This window comes from Malaclemys terrapin, chromosome 1 (genome assembly GCF_027887155.1).
Source record: "Malaclemys terrapin pileata isolate rMalTer1 chromosome 1, rMalTer1.hap1, whole genome shotgun sequence".
Lineage (NCBI taxonomy): Eukaryota > Metazoa > Chordata > Testudines > Emydidae > Malaclemys > Malaclemys terrapin.
This window is the reverse complement of record NC_071505.1, coordinates 220260066-220282552: the sequence shown is the minus strand read 5'-3', so window position 1 is coordinate 220282552 and position 22487 is coordinate 220260066. Positions and strand designations below refer to the sequence as shown.

Sequence of the window (22487 nt, the reverse complement as noted above, 5' to 3'; positions counted from 1 at the left end):
TGTTTTTGTTTTTTTGTGGGCAGACTTGATAAACTCGTGATAGGTGCTTTGGATATTCAGTTTGTTCCTATGTTTAAAATTTTAAAAGTTTTAGCAGCAAGCTTTGACTCTGTTTAATAGCTGCATAAGAAACTGACCTTTCTAGCTGAATGAAATAAACGCCATATTTTATGGATCTTTGTGTAAAGTATTTTTCTGTTTACTTTTTGAAGAAACGCCCGTCCATAGTGGGTCGTCATCACCTATCACTCTGACTCCTAGCAAAGAAGGGAGTGCAGTATTTGCTGGCTTTGAAGGTAGAAGAAATAATGAATTCAATGAGGTAATAGCTATGCTGAAGAATCATCTCCACAATTGGTGCCCCAAACTGATGTTAGATTTATGTGAAAAAACTTAGGACCCTGTAAAATGCAACATTTTTTTTAGCAGGGCAGTAGCATCTCTATAGTTCAGAGTAAAATAGTAGTTTCATTACTTATTGGTTTATATGCTTAGTTTCCAGTCCACCCATCACCCTGAAGACTTCTTTTCAATTCTGTGGCCAAGTTGGCTTTTTGTCTGTCCAACATTTACTTTAAAAATGAAGTCACTTTGAAATGTGTGTGTATAAACACAATAAAACCTTTAAGCAAAATACTTCGTTTAAAATTACTACTCTGAGAAATTAGTGTGACTGGGAAAAATGGAGCTACTGTACTTTTTTTCCCTAGGTGCTGATGAAAAAACAGCATTCTGCGTTTCCGCTGTTAACTCTGTAGCACTAGTTACATAAGAAAATGCTTATTCCTAGAACTGTGCTGGCATTGGTTGGATAAGTTAATTTACAAGACAGTCAGGAGTGCATTTGTGTTTAGGAGGCCTGGACTCTACAGTATTGTAGTGTGTACAGCAAAGCTTCGAATGGTGTTAAATAGCCTTTTTAACATCAAACAAGAAAGTTAAATAAAAGGAGGAATGTAAGAAAATATTTTAAAAAATCTGATTGTCCTCTAATCCAGTTTTCTGTGTGAATTAAGTCAGGCTATAGGCTATACTATTTGTGATCACACCTTGATATATTTTTCTAACCAGCATGTTGTATTTAGGTGTTGTCTTGGAAACTGATGCCAGAGAACTATCCCCAAAGCGATCAGCCACCTCCTCCCTCTTACATCTATGGATCTCAGCATTTGCTACGGATGTTTGGTAAAACATAACCCTTGTTTTATGAAACACAATCTGTATGCTGTACATCTAAATTGATGGTTTTACATTCCTGTTTTAATTTTTTTCCAATAGTGGCCTCAGGTAAATTTGGCTCATAATTTAAAACTATTAGGTCCCATGTGCACTTACAGAACAGCCATTTAAAAAAACTTGGTATATCTCACACTGGTATCACAGCATTGCAAAATGGAAATTTTTATGTTTAATGCAGTTGTCTAGTTGCAGTAAAATATTTTGAAAAATGTGCATTAGATTTTAAATACATTAAAAAAAAATTGTTCTTTATATGAGCATTTAAAATCTGCCTGTTGGGTGCTGAAGCCACAGAGTTCTGAGCTGATTTTGCTGGCTCTGTAGCAGTTACACTGAAGATATATAATCTCCAGTGTATGTCAAGAAACAGAAGTAATAGTATTAACTTCCTCATGATATTTCTAATGTACGGTAAGTGTTTTGTGATGGTGATTATAAATACTTTTGAAAGAGAAGAAAAGCTGCTAGGGGAGAGATTTTTATATTCCTCTTCTATGAGTATTAAGTCAAATATTGGGTAAAAGCAGTTAAACTGTTTATTTCTCTGTTTATTTACAGTTAAACTTCCAGAGATACTGGGGAAGATGTGCTTTCCTGACAAAAATCTAAAAGCTTTGGTAAAGCATTTTGAACTGTTCTTGAGGTAATTTGACATCCTATATTACGTGCAAAAATGATGAGGTAATATTGGCCTAAGCTTTCAAGGGTAACTAGTGATTTTGGATGCCTTGATTTTTGGGTGCCTGATGCAATATCCTAACAGGCCTGATTTTTTTTTTTCTTTCTTTCTTCCAAGAAGCTCTGAGTGCCATTGAAAATCAGACTCCTTTCAGGCGTGCGATTGGGAATGCAAAAATCACTAGTCATTCTTGACAATTTAGGTCATTGACTCCATCTGGTGCAACTGCCAGAGCAAATTATCGTCCTTAAACTTTGTCATAACTTTTGTTAAGGTGCTTCTGTAATTGATAGACTCGAGGGGGAAGCAGAACTTTCATCTGTAGTCTGTGATGGGCATACAGTGGTTCAGAATTATAGCACATAAAACTTTTATTGTTGACCACCAGACATATAATATCGCATCTGTCTTGGCCTGGAAATAAATTTTATAAATGAACATTAACTTACATCTGCACAGCTTGCACTGAGGTCATAACCTGAAGATAGTGAAGTTACACAGATACAGCTGAGGGAAGAACCCCAGAACCTTTGTTAAAGATGTTAACTTATTAAAAGGAAAGAACCAACTTGTATTTTAGGTCCCAACACAAGTTTGCCAAGGTTGAAGCTATAAAAATCTTGTAAACTGAATGTACTTGGTCAGGAAGGCATTGAAAGAACATGAATAAACCTCTTTTAATGTCACATTGTGTGTGTCTTCAAAGTAGTCACACGTTGAAAAGTGGTTATATGGAACTAATGTATCAGAAGGTGTGTAAGATTATCATGTCTATATAGTTTATGAACATATGAAATTACTTTTGCTGTGTTGATTGTTTATTGAAAATAAAACAAATCCTAATAGTTACAGTTTACCACAGTATAACTTGAAAGCGTATAACTACAGTTCTGGCGAGTCAGGTTTTTGACCACTTATTTTTATTTGATAAGACCTTCCAACAGTAATGAACATTTACTTACCATAATATGCTTGTAACAGGATCACCATTATTCAGCAGCTGGATTTTGTTTTTGTTTGGGTTGAATATTATTTGATGCTTAACAGACGCAAGGTGTTAGTTTGTTAGTTTATCGCCTTGCTGTACCTCAGCGACCCATGTCTGGATGACAACTCCTCATTTCCATAGTATGTACATATCTGCATTTTGTTAGATAGTAGCCTTGAAATATTATCACATACACTTATCAGGCAAGGCACAATATCTTTTTGCATATCCTTGCCATTGGGCAAAAAATTTAAAGGTATTTTACACACAAGTTATGGAGAGGGGAAAAAATTGCTTTTCACAAGTGGCTAACTAGAATTTTTGCCAGAATCCTTTAGTCCATATCTCTCTTAGACTTCCATCAAATTATCATGCTGAAATTTCTACTCTTAATCACTTACGTGATACCTAATTATAGATGTTGCTGAATTATTTCAAGTTTTAACTTATAAAAATAAACTCTTCTTGTTGGTTCATAGTGATGGTTGAGCAGAACTTCTTGCTTAGTGTTTCTTTGATCTCTCACTCATTGCATAGTTTCTGTTGCTCTGTCCCTTTCAGTCTTCCGTATATGGGCTCAGTCATCGAAGTGTCTAAGCACTTCCTGACTGTTTTTAAAGATAAAATTAATGTACTTGACCCTATACCCTTATTTGAAAAGTTTGGGTACTATATTGATATCAAGCGTGTATTTGTGTCTTGTAGTGAGAGCTTCTTTCTGCCATCCCTAGACTACTGGTAGTCTGAAACCTTTGCTTAACAAACGTGGCATCGCTGAAAAGTGCTTTCATTTTTCAAGGCTTACATACTGTCATTCTGCTTTTAAAGTAGCAACCGTGTTAGTCTGTATCCGCTAAAAGAACAGGAGTCCTGGCGGCTACAGACTAACACGGCTGCTACTCTGAATTGTTTGTCTCTAAGGTGCCACAAGTACTCCTGTTCTTTCTGCTTTTAAAGACACTCCCAATTTTATATTGAGAGTGCAGTAGCCTATATTTTTAAAGCTATTCAATTGACTAAATACATTGCTCCTGAAAATCCTTTCATTTGGTTTTCAATCCATTTTAACTTGTTTTATTACGTTTTAAGGCATTAAATGATTATGGCCTTCATATGTGATGGAGCTTTTATCACAATGTATCTTAGCCTATCTGTTGAGGTTAGAATCAGCAAGCTGCTGGCACATTCAAATTGTAACTCAAAATCTTAGAAAAAGGCCTCCAACTATCTTTCTTGATTATGAAACTTTTATTACTATAGTCAGTATACTGTGCTACAAGTTTTTAAAGAAACCTAATTGTTTCATGGTGCTTCCTAAATAATTTTTGTGACGTGCTTTCCAAACCAAGGAGACTGATGCTTTTTTAATTCTATCCCTCTCTTATACTGAATTACTATTTTTATAATCTGTAGACCAGGGGTGGGCAAACTACGGATCCAGTACTTCTTGGAGCGGCACAGGGCCGGGGACAGGGCAGGCATGCAGGGAGCCTGCCCTGGCCCCAGTGCGCGCCGCTCCCACCCCGGAGCCCGAACCCCTCCTGCCCCCCAACTCCCTGCCCTGAGCCCCCTCGTGCACTCTGCACCACTCCTGCACCCCAACCCCCTGCCCTGAGCCCCTTCCTGCACACCGCATCCCCTCCCACACCCCGCACTCCCTCACGCACCCCAGCCCCCCGGCCCTGCATACCATTTTCCCACCCAGATGTGGCCCTCGGCCCAAAAAGTTTGCCCCCCCCGCTGTAGACTCTTGGAAGTATTGGTTTTTAATTTGTGCGCCCCTCTAAAGGAGCGTTTCTTAAATGTAGCTCTTGCTATAGGAAGGTCTTACTCCTATTTTATGTGAATTTCTGACAATTTCTGTAAAATAGATTCTGAATTTGTGCTGTAATTGTCCCAGCAGGAAGGACCGTTATCTTTATTAGCTAGACACTAAACTGCTTTTCTTAGCATGTATGCTAGCATCTATTCAGCAAGGATATTTATACTCCAAAGTAATTCAATGGATTTTTCTCCCTAGAGCAGTGGTCACCAACCAGTCGATCATGATCGATCGGTTGATCCTAGAGGATCTCCCAGTCGATTGCAATCTCCGGTGGTGCAGTGGGGCTGCTGCCTGCAGCTTCCATTGGCCAGGTACTGGGAACTGTGGCCAATGGGAGCTGTGGGGGCAGTGCTTGCAGAGAGGAGAAGCGTGCGGAGCCACATGCCCCCTCCCCCAGGGGTCCCAGGGCATGTCGGCCCCTTCTGGGAGTGGCGTGGGGCCAGGGTAGGCAGAGAGCTTGCTTTAGCAGCAGCCACGCTGCGCTGCCGATCAGGAGCCATCGGAAGTAAGTGCAGTCCGGTGGGAGGCTGCACCCCAGCCCTCATCCGCCTCCCAGAGCCATTATCCCATATCCCCTCCTGCTCTCTAAGCCTCAGCCCTGACTCCCCTCACAGAGCCAGCACCCTGTACCCCCTCCTGCACCCCAACACTCTGCTCCAGCCAGGAGCCCCCTCCTGCACCCAAGCTCTCTCTCAGAGCTTGCACCCTTCACCCTCTCTTGCACCCCAGCCCCCTGCCCCAGGCTCACCCCAGAGCTCCTTCCCACACTGCGAACCCCTCAGCCCCAGCACCCCCTCCCAAACCCCAACTCCTTACCCCAGCCCGGTGAAAGTGAGCGAGGGTGGGGGAGAGTGAGCAGCAGAGGGGGGGATGGAGTAAGCGGGGTGGGGCTTTGGGGAAGGGGCAGGGCCTCGGGGAAGGGGTGGGGTAGATCCTGAATTGCTTTTAAAGTCAAAAAGTGATCTTGGGTGTAAAAAGGCTGGAGACCACTGCCCTAGAGAATATAATTTGCAAAAACTCAGAGCTTCAGAACCTTAATTTTAAAAGTAAAAATAACTTTTTAAAATTGTCAAATTAGTCCTTAACAAAGGAGAAATTGAGTGAAGAGAACTTAACTCTTTAGGTTGGCTTTCTCCGCAGTCCTCTAAATGACTTGTGACTGTACAGTAAGGAGTTTCGTTTCCCTCTCCCCTGCACTTTGAGTGAGATTTATTTCCCCTTTAATAAATAGGAGCTGAGTTTGTTAGAGACAAGTAGCCTACTCATCTGAGGACAGTTCAGTGAACATCTTGGTGAGAAGTTGCACAGTTCAGAATGGCAGGCTGAAGTGCTCTCCTTTTTTCTTTAAATTGTGGCTGATTGAAGGGAGGCGATCTTCGCTGTCTATATAGTATAACTAACCAGTGTAGATCAGGCATAAGTAGTTTACTATTATACTGTTGGCATGAACCATGTTTAAATTTTATTTAAGAAAAAAATCAGTTAAACATTTTGATCTCTAGTGTAGACAGGGATTTAATCTCTGAATTTTAGAGAGATGAGTTTAGTGTTTAAATTTATAGTTTCACTTAAGTCTTTGGGCTATTGCAGTCTATCCTGAATTGAGAAACTTTCTTTGATATACCACTTTTGTCTGGAAGCTTATTTTACACTACATTTACTCACAGCCTGGTGGATGTTATAAATGAGATACTGCTCTGTAATACTTCTCAGTCAAACATCAGATTGCTTCTGGGCGTGATTGATTTCAGTTTTCCATAATAAATATATTGTAGTAAGAAATAAGAAATATAGAAAACATACACTGTTTTTTCATTAAATGATCAGTGTACCCATTCTGCTCAGTAGAGCAGTTTTACAGATGTAGTGAGCATTTCTTCATGTACTGTTGAAAAATGAGTTTTAAGTACAGTACTTTTTTTGAAAATGTTCAAATTAAAACTGGCACTTGAGAGAACACTGACCCTGAGTCCTAAACAGTTCAAAACACTTGCTTTAAGAAGGTAAAACTGGGTTGCAATTGAGGCTAGTGCCTAACTTGCCATTTCTTGGTTGTGATAATAGAGTAATGTATCAGTAATCCCTTCCAGTGCTACATTTCGGTGATTCTAGGCAGCTTGGGTTAAAGTGATCATGAAATGATAGATCACAACAAAGATAATAAATTTCAAGAAGGCAGACTTCAGCAAACTCAGGGATTTGGTAGGTCAGATCCCATGGGAAGCAAGTCTAAGGGGAAAAACAGTTTGAGAGAGTTGGCAGTTTTTCAAAGAGACGAGAAAACTATCCCACTGCATAGGAAAGATAGGAAGTATGGTTAGAGACCCTCCTGGCTTAACAAGGAGATCTTCAATCATTTGAAACTCAAAAACGAGTCCTTCAAAAAGTGTAAACTAGGTCAAATTACAAAGAATGAATATGAAAAAAACAACGCAAGCATGTAGGGACAAAATTAGGCCAAAAATGAGATTATACTAGCTAGAGACATAAAGGCTAACAAGAAAACATTTTACATATACATTAGAAGTAAGAGGAAGACCAAAGGCAGGGTAGGCCCATTACTCAATGAGCGGGGAAAGACCATAACAGAAAATTTGGAAATGGTGGAAGTGCTAAGTACCTTTTTGTTGTTAGTAGCAATTGGATATCTAACAGTGAATGCCAGTGAAAATTAAGTAGGATCTGAGGTTAAAATAGGCAAAAACAAGTTAAAAATTACTTAGACAAGTTAGATGTTTTGAAGTCACCCGGGCCTGATGAATTACATCCTAGAATACTCATGGAGCTCATTGAGGAGATATCTGACCCATTAACGGTTATCTTAGAAAAATCATGATGGATGGGGTAGATTCTAGAGGATTGGAAGAGGGCAAATATAGTGCCAATCTATAAAAAGGGGAATAAGGAAAACCCAGGGAATTACAGATCAGTCAGCTTAACTTCAGTACCTGGAAAGATAATGGAGCAAATAATTAAGCAATCAGTTTCCAGACACCTAGAAGATAAGGTGATAAGAAAGTCTGGATTTGTCAAGATCAAACTGTGTCAGACCAGCCTAATAGCTTTCTTTGACAGGGTAAGAAGCCTTGTGGATAGGGGGGAAGTGGTAGATGTGCTATATTTTGACTTTACTACGTTTTTTGATACTGTCTCAGATGACCTCACGAACAAACTAGGGAAATGTCTGGGATGTATCTGCAGGAGTGTTGTAAGCAAGACGCAAGAAATAATTCTTCCACTGTACTCTGTGCTGATAAGGCCTCAGTTGGAGTATCATGTCCAGGTCTCGGCACCACATTTCAGGAAAAATGTAGACAAATTGGCAAAAATCCAGAGAGCAACAAAAATGATTAAAGGTCTAGAAAACATGACCTGTGAGGAAAGACTGAAAAAGATGGGTTTGTTTAGTCTTGAGAAGAGAAGACTGAGGGGGAGGGACAAGTTTTAAAGTACATTAAAGGTTGTTACAAGGAGGAGGGTGAAAAATTGATCTCGTTAACCTCTGGGGACAGGACAAGAAACAATGGGCTTAAATTGCAGCAGTTGAGGCTGAGATTGTATATTAGGAAAAACTTTCTGACTGTCAGGGTAGTTAAGCATTGGAACAAATTGTCTAGGGAGACTGTGGAATTTCCATCATTGGAGGTTTTTAAGAACAGGTTAGACAAACACCTGTAAGGAATGGTCTAGTTATTACTTAGTTCTGCCTTAAGTGCAGAGGACTGGACTAGATGACCTGTTGAGGTCCCATCGAGTCCTATACTTGTATGATTTTATCACTAGGTTCATAGAGGTATGTGCATATTTGGTGACACTGAAATTAGGTATGTAAGATTGGTCATGTCCTACACAGAACCAGGAGAAGAGGTGACTTGAGAGAGATGAGATTTAATATAAGACTTTATTTTTCCATAACCATCTGATGAATAGTATAACCTATGAAAGGCAGATATTCTGGGATTATTTTACTTAACATTGTTCTGACATATGGAAGCTGTTGCCACATAAACACAATTAATGAGGGGAAATTTTAATTTCTCTAGTAGATCCACGTGTCCAGGAATTCTCAACCTTGGGACTTCGTAGTTCTGGAATGGCACTGGGTGTAACCTCCCTAGCTCAAAGCTTTTCTGACCTAGTGAATTTAAGATAGTGGATGCTGGTGCAAGAACTCCTTTTACTCACAATGTACAGTAGCACGCACCACCTATGACAGCTACCTCAAACCTTCCTGCCAGATACCATGGGTATAGTGTAAGAATTTGTTTTCCCCCAACTATGTAATTGCAGTCTATTTTTAATAAAATATGCTATTGGGCTGTAAACTATTTGGAGTAGATGTCGCAGATTTCTGTCTGTCATGTGAGGCACCTAGCATACCTTGATATGCTGTTTAAATACTAAAAGATAGTATTAGTGTGAGCTGCCGCACCCATTTGCCATAATTCTGATCTAGAGCAGCCACCTCTCGATGAAAAGGTTAAGTTCACATTCTTTCCTCCTATATCCTTGGTATCTGTCAGCCCAGGGTACCAGTTGTAATTAGTCTTCCGTATTGTGGAGCCGTCTCTACTGGAAATGGTCTTTCAGTCAAATCTATTTGTTTCGTGTAGGTCCTTGAACAGCTTTCAGAAGACTACAGCTATTCACCATTTCTCTTATTCACTACTTTTCATCTATTTATTCATTAGGATTTAGAGAAAAGTATGTTAGTTCCTAAAATGACACTTCTAAAAAGTTCCAATAAATTTATCTTTGCAAGTCCAACATGTGGCTTTTCAGATTATAGGAAAGTGCTTTCCTAGTAGCAATAGCTTTTTCTGTTAGAAGCTAATAATCTTATTAAAACTTAGTAAATCCTGTAGGCGGCTATTTCATTGCATCCCTTAAAGCTTTCTTTTAAAAATATTTTAAAGCAGCTTACCTCCTGTACAGCCGGTCTCAAACCTTTTGCATTATGTCTGTAAAGAATTTTATTTCTTTTCATACTTTGAATATTTTCCAAGTAGGGAGTCAGATCAATATTTGACAAAAGTATACAGGAGTTTAATCTTATGAGACCAATGAGAGAAGTCTTGTGTGTGATTATTTTCTGTTGAAAATCAAAGTTGTTGCAGAAGATGTGACTTTACGAAAAAATGTCCACTGGATTCTGCAGCCATGCTATTTCTGGGAGTAATAAGTAATTTTGTTACTCATTGTAGTAGTCAGTTGTGTCCACTAGTCTGTGCTAATGTGCAATTAATGTTAAGCAGTTATGCTACTAGAAGCTTCATGCGAGTGTGATAAGATTACAGATTTCAGATATTCATTTGATAAATGTTTAATGGAATATTTTATATATTTTAAGAAAAGATGTTTGCTACTGAGCTGGGAAGACGAGGTGCATTGAAATATTCTGAGATAAGAGCTGGTTAAAAGTGGTTATCTAACAAAAGTGAACTCTGTCAGGAGCCTGGTTCTGTTGCTGTCTCTCATGTTGAGTAGTGCTTTATTCTCGTGAATAATCTTTCTAATTTCAGTGTAAAAACTCTGATTCAGGAAAGTATACCTATTTAGGACAGTAATTAATCACCTGCTTAAGAGCTTTCCTGAATCAGGGCCTAAATGTGGCAGAATCAGAATTTAAATGAAGATTAGAATTCTAATTAAGCAGAAGTCACGGTATTGGTAGGAGGGGATAGACCATGTAGTAAAATCTCTAAGGGCAAGTCTACACTACAGCTGGGATCAACACTCTGAGATCGATCCACCGGAGGTTGATTTAGCATGTCTAGTGAAGACCCGCCAAATCGACAGCCAATCATTTTCCAATCGACCCCTGTACTCTACCCCTGATGAGAAGAGTAAGATAAGTCGACGGGAGAATTTCTACCATCGATCCCCCATGGTAACTTGACCTAAGGTATGTCGACTCCAACTTCAACACATAGCTGGAGTTGCGTAGCGTAGGTTGACTTACCACGGTAGTGTAGACATAGCCTAAGTTTACCCTCTGGAATATTTCAACCAAGCTGATACCCCTCACAGATGCTCCCATTTTATTAATGTAATTTAAAATTACTTCACCCTAGGATCCACCTGTTGGTGCTGGGATCAAAGAGAATGTCACTTACATTAGAAACTTGTTAACCTGTTTTGTTTGTGGACTGCAAACTTAATTGCTCTTTCATAAATTTAGAATTAGAGTTAATGAGGGACTCTTCAATAACTCAGTTCTGCTTAAGTGCTTCATTACAACTCTTTATTCAACCCACCTATCCCAGGGACAGAGACAAAGCTTAGTCAAGTCCAGTAGTATTTTATCATTCAGCATCCCTTGTTTTAAGAAAACTACTATATTTATGGTAGGCTTTTTGTAGTGTTTTCCTACTGTAAAACAGGTGCATAGTACATCTGACAAACCATTTCTGTGGGAGCAGGGAGAGTTTTTTATTGACTCTTCAAATAGAAGTATTTATTTATTTATTTAGGGTTGCCATCATATGTCCTGTGTTAAGTGTTGCATAAAGTCTTTGACTGGTTGTGCAGCCTGGTAAACTTAGCAGAGTGGCACCTAATTGTCTAGTGATCAACTAAGGTGGTGTGGTGGAGACATAGATTACTCAAATCTTGATTACTGCTTTGAGTTCTGGTTCTATATTAGTTTTTATTCAGCAATAAAAGTGTTCCCACTCTTTTTATTCATCTTGGCAACTGCCAAAATACTGTCCTATAAAACCCATTTATATTCACTATAAAGTATCTTCAGTTTCTTTGATTGTGAAGAGCAGCCTTTTATTGTTTAAGGACCAGATACATAAGGAACCGTCATCATTTCCGTGAACAGAAAGCTGTAATAATACATCTGTAACTCTGCTGAACCACTTGATATAATTTCTTAACCTCAGTTGAGGGTAATTTTCATAGAAGTCTTTAATTCTGTCTATCTGCGCCCTAATCATAATATATGGAGATATACCTATCTCATAGAACTGGAAGGGACCCTGAAAGATCATCGAGTCCAGCCCCCTGCCTTCACTAGCAGGACCAAGTACTGATTTTTGCCCCAGATCTCTAAGTGGCACCCTCAAGGATTGAACTCACAACCCTGAGTTTAGCAGGTCAATGCTCATACCACTGAACTACCCCTCCCCCTTCCTGCTTTGTGCTAGCCCAGTGGTTCTTAAACTTTTGTACTGGTGACCCCTTTCACATAGCAATCCTCCGAGTGAGACCCTCCCTTATAAACTATAAACACTTCTTTATATATTTAACACCATTATAAATGCTGGAGGCAAAGCGGGATTTGGGGTGGAGGCAGACAGCTCACAACTGCCCATGTAATAACCTTGTGACCCCCTGAGGGGTCCCGACCCCCAGTTTGAGAACTTCGTGCTAGCCTGTTAAGTACTGAGCAAAAACTCCTGATAGCTTTTGCAGGAACCAGTGTGAAACCAGTAGACTGTGCATATTATATTGCATATAGAAAACTAAGTTAAGAACATAGCTTGCACAGTAAAGTATTCATAAGTTAGGAAATGCCAGAATGAAGATTGCCCTTCAATTTGGCCCTTATACACATGCATTATGATAGTTTTGCCCAGCATCAATCTGTAACAGAGCCTCTGGAATCCTTGCTTTAAACACAAAGGAACATCCTCCCTCCACCCCCTGCAACCCTCTTGCTCAAATACATAATGCCAGTATTAAGGTAGCTTGGTAGTTTTAGAATTCTTCTAATGTAGTTTTCTGTATGTAGCTTCCTATGCACTCATTCCCCCCTCTATCTGCCCAAAAGGCACAATTCTATCACATGGAAACATATTGTCTCCCCCTGTCTTGGCCCATCAACAAGATTTAAAATTGGGACCTTTTATGCCCAGTATACAGCTCTGCTAGCCTACACCGTTGACTTTCTGTAATTAACACCCGTGAGAATGAATGAAATTTCATAGGATGGCAGAGATGAAATTCAACATTTATGATGAATCCAAGAGATGTTCACTAGATAAAATGTCTGTCTTTTATTGCTTACATTATGTTATCTTATTTATTTTGTATAAATATTGAAGTAGTGGTTTTTCTTAAGCAAAACCAGAGAAATAACATGTTTGATACCCTGTTCTGAATAAAGTTTTAAGTAAAGGCAAGTGTTGTAGAGAACACCTTTCCATGGTTGCTGTAGTCTGTTTCTATTTAAAATGAAAGATACGCTTCTAAGCTTTTAGTGATTAATGTATTTCTGTTTAAATTTTGATTGCCTTATGTGAAGAATCTTCTTTTTCGGTATTCTTTGCTGCTTCAGATTTCTTGATATACAAAATCAAAATAAATTACTTATTTAAGGGGAGCTTAGTGAGGAATAAGGTTGGAGAAATGTACAGGTTTTTTTTATACATTATATGCTGAACATCATTGGTACCACTTGCATCTAGATCGTGTATACCCAAATATTTATTATACTAAATTTACTGACTGGAGTTCTGGCTTCTAACCGATAACTCCTGTCCAACAGCCAAGCACAATGGGACCAGATTTCCATTGCTTCCCTACCCATGTACAAATGTGCAAAGTATGGCTAATAGTTGGAAATACTCAGTGATATAAAACTTGTTTATTTTCTACAGGAATTATTTTTGAGGAGGGTTTTTGTTTTGTTTTTTTTACTGAACTTCTCCATTCCCAAACCCTGGTTTCATGTGCATGTGTCCCAGAGAAGGGAGAGCTTGTCAGTTTTAGTAGGCCTCTCCCCAAGCATTGGTGGCTGCACCATTGCTTCTTGGGCTCAGCTCTTCAGGCTACACTGCTTGGGCTTCCCTCATGTTTCTGTATCAAAGCTGGGGTCTAGATGTGGCTTCCAACCCCCTTTTTTGCATGGCTTCATGGAAGAGTGAAGGGAATGTGCACTGTTAAGCCAGTTAACTTCCCCTTATGGGGAAAGCTGGAGAACAAGAGGCAGGTCGCAGCAGAACAAGGAGACAACAAAATATCACCCTGCTGCAACAAAATGATGCATTTTGTGGCATCTTGGAAAAATGCCAAATTATGTGGCTGTGGTTCCTTTGTAGACACTGCAGTTCAAGTGTGTGTGGAATCAGGGCCAGCCCTAGACCAAATGGCACCCCAGGCAAGGAACGTCTTCGGTGCCACCCTTCCCCCCGTTAAACTTTTGAGTATCTTATTTGTTATTGCAGTTGTAGTCCATTTCATGACTTTGATGCACTATTTGCATGCATGATTTATCCCTATCATATAAGATGATAAATTTGCACGCTAGGATCTGTAAATCTGTATTTATCATGCAATGTACAAGCAAATAAAAAAATTTAATTTCCTCTAAGCTTATAGAAACTTTTTAATTTTAAGAATAACTGAAATGTACTAACATCAAGAAATTGAACAGTGCACCAACTTTGGGTGGACCCCAATATTAAATAATGTTACAGTGGGCCTTAGAATGTTAACCCTAGTCCTTTAGTTCAGAAGGTCGTTTTCTCGCCTATGCCCTCGCAAACTGAATCACAGCATCAGAGAGATCCAAAGATTTGCCAGTGGCATTTTCAAGCGGTAAAATAGCAAGCGATGTCAGTTTCTCGTCGGCAATCGTCAATCAAAGATATGTTTTAATGAGCGTGAGTTTTGAAAAGCTGCGCTCACCACTTGCGACTCTGACTGGCAGCATGAGCAGAATCCTCAAAGCTATTCACACATTAGGAATAGTTTTCTTCAGCTCTGCGTCTTGAATGAATTGGAGAACTTGGAGTGGAGAGTGCTTTCTGTGTGGCAAAATGTGACAGATGTTGTCCAGTTTGACATAGAGGTCTTTATCATTGACATCCGAATATTCCCCATGTGTCAGTGTCTGGTGAAGGTCCATACAATTGTTCAAGAGTGTTTTACAGTCTACTGGAGCTTACTAAGGTCATACAAAACCTCCCAGGTCTTTTTGTGGTGCTTCATTTATCTGAACCTTTCTTCAGTGGACACTTGAGCAGTGTCAATGAGCAAGCAAAAAAACTCCCTCTTGAATTTTTCTTCTGAGTTTCCCATTACCTCATCTTTTCCCTTATAACCAAACAGTCTCTTCTTCCAATGAATATGAGCTTTCTTGAAGACCGGCTGAACTCCTCTAAGTTTTTTCCACCATTTCTTTGGCAGCAGTGATGGCATCTTCAAATGCATTGTCTCCGTAGGCCACAACAAAATCAAGGCAACTTCTCACCAAAATAGTAGCGGTTGTCATGTCCATTGACTGAGTTTGTAATGCCTTGCTTAGAACGTTTACTTGGAACAGGATATCATCCAAACCACAATTGAGACCAGAAATTTGAAGTCAGTGATCTGGTTTGGCTAGCTTTGTGCCTTGTTGAATTCTGGCCTCTGCTTTACTTGACTGCACTAGTTCCATCCAGGCATTGTAAACCTCAGTCACTTGGTACCTCATTGGTCTTACGCTGTCAAGTGGCTGTTGCTGGGAAAGACACATTATCAGCTTCATGGTCAGATTTGTAACATTGTCTGTGAGGATCTTCCACCTGATAGTTGATGCTGAAAACAGGATGTTTATCCTTTGCAGTACTCTGAAGAGAGATACTGAATCTAAAGATGACAACGCTGCATCTGACACAACCAGGTTGAGAGAATGGCCGCAACAAGGCACGAAAGCTCTTGGATTCAGCACAAGGACACCACTGTTTCTTCCCTTCATGTTCATGCCATTGTTGTAGCCTTGGCCACAGCAGTCCTGAAGCTTTATTTTATTCTCATTCAAAACATTCATAAACAGTTCTGCTAGGTCTTTTCCAGTAGTCATCCACAGACCGGAAACTGATAAAGCATTCGTTTACTTGGCTACAGCCTTCCTCATCATCAACAAATGTTACTGTAAACATCTTTTCACTGTGTCTAATATTAGGAATGCAGTCCATTATTTCGGCGTAGTACTTCATTTTGCTGAGCTGCATCAATATATTATCAAACATCTTCCTTGCCATAAGGTCAATCAATTTGTTTTGAATAATTTTGCTGCAGTAATGGTCCATAGCTTCTTTACAAACTACTCTACGTAGGTGCTCACGCATGACTCATCGTATTTCCTCAGGAGCTCTACCAAACTGAGGAAATTACCATTATACTCTGTGAACAACTTACCTGGCGAGCCCTGGAAAGCCAAATTATTCTTTGCCAGGAAAAGGATAATTGAGATCAGACGCTCGGGCACATTCCTCCAATGCTGGGTTTCTGCATTAATGTTGCGCTGGTTTTCTGCATCTGTGCATTTATTCAGCTTGAGTCTGGACTCGACCAACATCCATTTGGAGTAAGCTGTAAAATGGTCGGGTGACTTTTCATGTTGCTTCAGAGAATCAGCTAAATTATGCCAGTGATTGTAACCGGAAAGTGCAAGCAGTGACTTGGCATTCTTGTCAATTATTTTATAACAAAACCTGAACGTTTTGTCCATTGATATTGAGTAGCTAACACCAATTCAGTTTCTGACCATTCTCAAGCACTCTTTTGCAGTGCGACTTAGAGAAGTGTCGCTTCTACTCATTTGCTGGAAATGTTATATTCTCGATTTTTTTTCTTGGCCCGTTCAAAATTGCATTATCATTATCAGCAGAGTTTAAGATCACTGGCCATAAAGCTGAATCTAATATATTGATTTGTGGTGTGCAGGTTTTTCTCACTGCTGTTTGTCATCATATGGGGCTAATTCTTTATTGCTTCTCTCCTTTTCATGTAAACCAGATTCTTCTTTGTCATCACTCTCCTTTACAATGCTAGGAAAACTGGATGACTCTCCATCACTTTCCTCACATTTCATTACTTATCTTCAGGTAAATCTGTTAATTCCTTAGTAATAGGACTTCCACACTTTGCTCCTTAATTTCTTCTGCACTGGGACAATTGGTATTGCCTAAAGCCTGGTCTATGTTCTACTTCAGATGTTTTCCCATCAAATTTGCCCCTTGCTGCAAACTGGATTGCAGTTGAGCTTTTCATTTCCTATACTGAGCTCCTCAAGGCTTCGTCGGGAGGCATCTTTTATTTCTTACAAGGGAAAAGAGACAATGTTAGGGAGAGCAAAAGTCTATGTTCCTCAGTCTTAGAAAGTCATCAAACGTTGTGTTAAGCATGGCAAAAGAAGTAACAGTATTTCTGTTGTATTGTTGCATAGATAGGGGTTTGATAGATATCTGTCATCTCATTAAATATGTTCTTTATTAATCGCTACTTACACTCTTTACAGTCTTAAAACACAAGTATACTTTCACAATTACACAACAAAAGAAGGTTCACAATATTGCAGTTGGGCTCTCACTTCACTTCAGTTCATTCTTTATATCTCGCTGACTGACTGGCGAATCCCCAACCCTTATATACTCACAAGGGGATGGCTGATGACTGTAGGAGGTTTAAGGAAAATGTAGTTCTCAGAATGTCTGGAAGGATCCATGAGATTCTACAAAGGTCCAGAACATTGTAGAAGATTAGTGAAAAATGAATCCACATATGGAATACCTGAAACATTTTACTTCAAACATTCTCTTTTCCCTTTTGTCGCTAACAGCAAAAAGAGCACCCTGAGCCCAGCACCCCAGGCGATTGCCTGGCTTTCCTGGCCCTAAATCCATTCCTGTGTGGGAGTGGTGAGGCAGTGTGTGTGTGAATTAAGAATCCATGAAAGAAGGAGGGCACTGAATGCTCGCAGGACGACAGAAAATGGGATTATGCTTACTTTCAAGGGTATAAGCTGACAGCTTTTATTGGATATCCAATAAAAGCTATCTGTGTAGAGCTACAGATTCCATTTAAAATAAATATGGGTGAAGGTACATAGTTGGTACAGGTGGTGTCTGCTACAGGTAAAGTTGCGAAAACATTTCTACAGTATCCCCTTGTTTTCATATGTTTATTTCCTGAAACTTTTGTTTTGCACTGAAATTTTCCATACACAGCCTCTATCCCAGCTTTTTTTCTGGTGATGCTTGAGCAAACTCCTTCCATCTCCTTTAGATTTGAAAGGAAAGGCTATGTTCTTCACTGTGTGTGTAAGACTTTAGCACCTTTTAAACTCAAAGTTGTGCATGAAGGACTATACATCAGCATATGCTTTGCTAATCTTAAACGCTTTGAGAATTGCACAGCCTATTTTACTGCATCTTTAAACCTCAGTCTGTTTGTTCTTTGTCTGATTTTAATCTATCGTGTGCTTTCTTCTCAGGTTTCTAGCAGAATACCATGATGACTTCTTCCCAGAGTCTGCTTATGTAGCTGCATGTGAGGCTTACTATAGCACCAAGAATCCTCGGGCAATCTACTGAAGCTTTTAGTGAACAATAAATCTTGCTGTACATAGCCCATGGTTGTTGCTGCTTTGCCACATAGCTACGAGATGAAGATGAAATGGAATTTGTATGGCCTTTTTCAGATAGGAAAAAGGGAGTCGCTTCTATGACTACTGGATTCGTTAGCAGAGATGGACCACTTCTTGTTTTAGAGCCATGCAAAGATTGCATTCTGAATTTTCTCCAAGTGTTGCATGTAAGCTGCACTTCTAGAAGAAGCCCTGCACTGACTTCTAATGCATAGGACTGCATATAGTTCTTATTAAGAAGTGTGTGTGGGGGGGAAGCAGGTGCATTAGCAGTGGGACGCTTTCATGAAAACAAATACCTCATGCTGTCTTTTATTTTAACATGAACTGTTTTCAGCATGAAAAGTTAAACTGGCTTCACTCTCGTGTAAGGAGAATGCATCACTGGCATCCTGTGGATTTCGTTTCACACACAGAACGCACACTTCATTTTGTGAAACGGTCATGGCAGGAAAGAGTGCTGCATGTAGAGGAAGAATTGCATAGCAATTTTATTGTCATGGTCTCTGACTCAAGGAAGTAGTTTTCTGTGGCTTAAATGAAAAATGTTGCTTGCTTTTTCTTTTTAAAAGGCATCTGTCTTTCCCATAGTAGGTTGCCACAGTTACAAGTGCAGACCTCACCAGTGATTCATCTTATCCATGTCTGTGAATGATTCCTAAAGGCATTAAAGAACAGGATGTTCTAACAGGTTCTCACAGAGTAAGCATAGAGTGAATAAAGTGACAGCATTTACTTTGGCAAACTTTTTTCTTAATAAAGAAACTGGTTGGTAATTGAAGGTGTGATATTTGGGTGGATGAACTCAAAAATGGGGTTTTGTTTGGACTTTCATAGTAATATTTAGTGAAAATATACAATGTAGAGAATGGAGGGTGGGAGTAGTGACTGTAAAAATGGCACCTTTTTATTGTACAATTTCTGTCCGAAAGCAGAGGCACATCTCTTAGATTTACACTGGCAAATTTTACTCTCTTTAGCACTGCAAAACTCATGCAGCTGTGTGAGAATGAGCTGGATTCTGTTATCCCTCATCCCTCTGACAATACCTACTTGACAGAATTAACTGTTTATCTTGGGTACTTCCATTACTGTGAGTTCCTCGCAATCATTAATGTATTTATCCTTACAACACTCCTGTGAGGTAGAGAAGTGCTGTTATCCCCATTTTGCAGATGGGGAATCTGAAGCACAGAGAGGAAAGTGACTTGCCCAAAAACACAAGAAACCTGAGCAGAAAATTGAACCTAGGTCTCCCAAGTCCTGGGCTAGTGACCCAATCACTGGTCAGTCCTTATTCCCTTGAAGCACTCCAATTATAGAACGATTGCCTGTGATTCTGGAGCCAAAAAGAACCCACTTGAGCTTGCAGGTCTTGGAGTTAGTAAAACCATCTCTTTCTATGTAAATCACAAATATATTCTGTAAGAAGTAACCCAGATCTGAAGAAAGAGCTCGGTGTAAGCTTGAAAACGTTTTTAATTGGCCCAACTTCTGTTGGGGTGAGAAAGATATTACCTCCCCCACCTCGTGTCTCTAATATCCTGGGACGAACACAGCTACAACAGCACTGCATTACCAGTTAATGCTCTAATAAATTTGTTAGTCTCTAAGGTGCCACAAGTACTCCTGTTCTTTTTACCAGTTAATGTCACTTGTCAAGAGTGGAATGGCATGTTTAAGCCTTGAACTGAAAAGGTAGAGATGAGATGACCTTGGTTTTAGTGAATGAGACTCATCCGAAGAAGTGGGCTGTAGTCCACGAAAGCTTATGCTCTAATAAATTTGTTAGTCTCTAAGGTGCCACAAGTACTCCTGTTCTTCTTTTTGCAAAAAGAAAAGCTTCTACAGAGTCTTAACGTCAGGGTAGCTACATTCATTTTGGATCCATACCAAAATGAGATTTGGAGACCCTTATTTCTAAAGATTCATTTAGTGGTGCTATTTTTTAAATTGTATTCCTGTAGTACCAAGTTTCCGAGGCTATAGTCTCCATTCCAAAACTGTAGAGCTTCTGAATCTACAGTACAAGCTGAGTAGTTCACAATCCTCTTTAATATGGGACACTCCTGACATAAACTTGATACAGCAGGTAAAAAAAACCATTTGAATATTAATGAATGTCTAACAAGATATTAAGCTTAGAATATCGCTGAAACTCCATCCTTAATCCTCTCCATTGTGGCAGAGTGTTGCAGTGCATATGATAGGTCAAATCTTTTTCCTCATCAATGCCTAAGAATAAGAGGGCAGGTTGAGAGTAGAATTTAAACCTTATTGCATGGTTATGTTTTAACTGTAACAGTGACATTTTGTGCATGCCATAATTATTTATTAATGTCTGTATTCAGTTTGCTCAGTGATTTGAGAAGCAGTTTAGGTAATACCTGCATGCATTGTGCCTGGTTCAAACCAGTTGTATGAACTCATTTTCATGAGTAACCAATTTCCCCCCGTCTTTCTATCTCTACACCATTAGGTATAAAAATAGACTCTTGCATCCTATAAATCTGCTGCAACATGTGTGAGCCTGGTCGAAATATTCATTGATTTGTGTTGAGTATAACACTAAAGGCAACCTGCAAATCTTCCTACAAAATTTCTTCATCTGGAGCAATATATGACTTGACCATTATTTATGAGGACTATTTGCCACATTACCAGATTCCTCAAATGGAGCAGAGAGACTTGCAGGCTATCTTTTTATACCTATGGTTTAATTATAGCAGCTTCTTCAGAACCACTATAGGTGAAGGTTAGTGAGCATTTTGGTTACTTATGATATGTTTTGTAGGCTGCTTGTTTTTAAAAAGAAAATCCTCCCAACAGAAACACTTTGGTTATGTTTAGATCTCACATGTGTGGCTGAGTAGGAGGTAGTTTTACTAATTGTTTGTTTTTTAATCAAAGTTTAATATGGATTTTATACTTTTTACTGTGGGTAAGTGACTAGTGCACAGTTATTTAATGCCAGAGTAATTAGATATCTGCTGTTTTTAATAAAAAAATAATTTTTGAAATGTACAATTGATATAAACAGCAACTAATTGGATATTTCATAAGGATTTTACTCAGTGACAGATGGATGATATGACACACACAATATATATGCAGTATTGCCAACCCCAATCATTCTGAAATCATGAGTTATTCCCCAAAAAGGCGTGAAATTGGCTTACAAATCATGATGTTTACCTTCTGGTTTTTGGAGTCTCTGAGGCATACATGGGTCAAGTTTTCATGCTTTTCTCTGTAACTATGAGTGTTAGAACCTTTTTTGTTTTTTAAATAGCTGAGATTTTCAGCTAATCACAGGCCTCCAAGAGCTGGGACTTTAGGAAAGTATCACAAGATTGGCAATAAAATTGTGAGTTGTCAACACTGCATTGTTGCAGGATGCCAGTAAATTCAACACACACACTTCGCAGTTTTTCTGATGCAAACAGATGTGAGACATAACTCAGCTTTCAATAGGAGTGTTTTTCAGGTAAGAAGTAGTTGCTTAAACAAAATTGTACTGTATGAACTGGTCTACCTATGTCAAAAGGATATAACTGTACTTTATGGAGCAAATAATACATTTTTATGATTTAAAGTTGCTTGCAGTGAATATTAATGTCTAGAGGAAAATGTATAGGTAAATACTGTATCAGTACAAAATTACACTTCTTTAGAAAGAAGGAAACAAGATGACGTGACACTCTTGAATCACTGATATAGTGGTGATATTGTTGTTCATATTGCTCCTGACCCCCTCCTGAATATTTCAATTTCTTTTGCTTATCATAAGAGTAAGGGGGAAATAAGTTACCTAGTGGTATTATCTTAATCCTCTTATTACTGAACCCAGAAGAGACAGGAACTAACTTGTTCTTTCTATCACTGACCAAGCACACACTATATATATCAACAGTTCAGGCTGACTTGAGGCCGTGTAGTTGCTTGTGGCTAATGGTATTTGGATCCTGTTAGTTACAGAGCCCCATTACTCATAAATCCCTCGTCTGGCCTTGCACCAAACTTGTTATTACAGATGTCCATTTGCATCACCATATTATTAAACAAGAACTAAAAAGACTGTGTTTCTAAATGGAGAACAAAGGCTAAAACAACAACAACAAAAAAGCCCAGAAGATGGAAGAAGCATATTATTTGCCAATTTTGTCTATGCAAATAACTGGGTAATTTATTGTTCACAGGAAGAAGCAGCTCTGTGTGGCTTGAAAGCTTGTCTCTTTCACCAACAGAAGTTGGTCCAATTAAAGATTACCTTGTCCACCTTGTCTCTAGGTAATTTATTGTAAATGTACATAAATATTTAGAAGGACTGTAAAGGAAAACTTGGGGCGGGGGGGGGGGGATAAGAACAGTCCTACAGATTCAACTGCACTTC

The 22487-nt window shown here is 39.2% G+C and overlaps 1 protein-coding gene across 2 annotated transcripts in view; it reads left to right on the top strand.

The window, feature by feature from the left end:
• The window catches only part of MSL3 (MSL complex subunit 3), a 35684-nt gene extending 16814 nt beyond the window's left edge, over window positions 1–18870 (top strand). For both annotated transcript variants that reach the window (XM_054007820.1, XM_054007813.1), the window contains 4 exons: window positions 213–322; window positions 1086–1185; window positions 1798–1882; window positions 17942–18870. In XM_054007820.1, coding sequence (XP_053863795.1) covers window positions 213–322; window positions 1086–1185; window positions 1798–1882; window positions 17942–18041 — 395 coding nt within the window. In that variant the 3' untranslated portion in view covers window positions 18042–18870. The remainder of the gene's footprint in view (window positions 1–212; window positions 323–1085; window positions 1186–1797; window positions 1883–17941) is intronic.
• Window positions 18871–22487: the final 3617 nt, after the last annotated feature.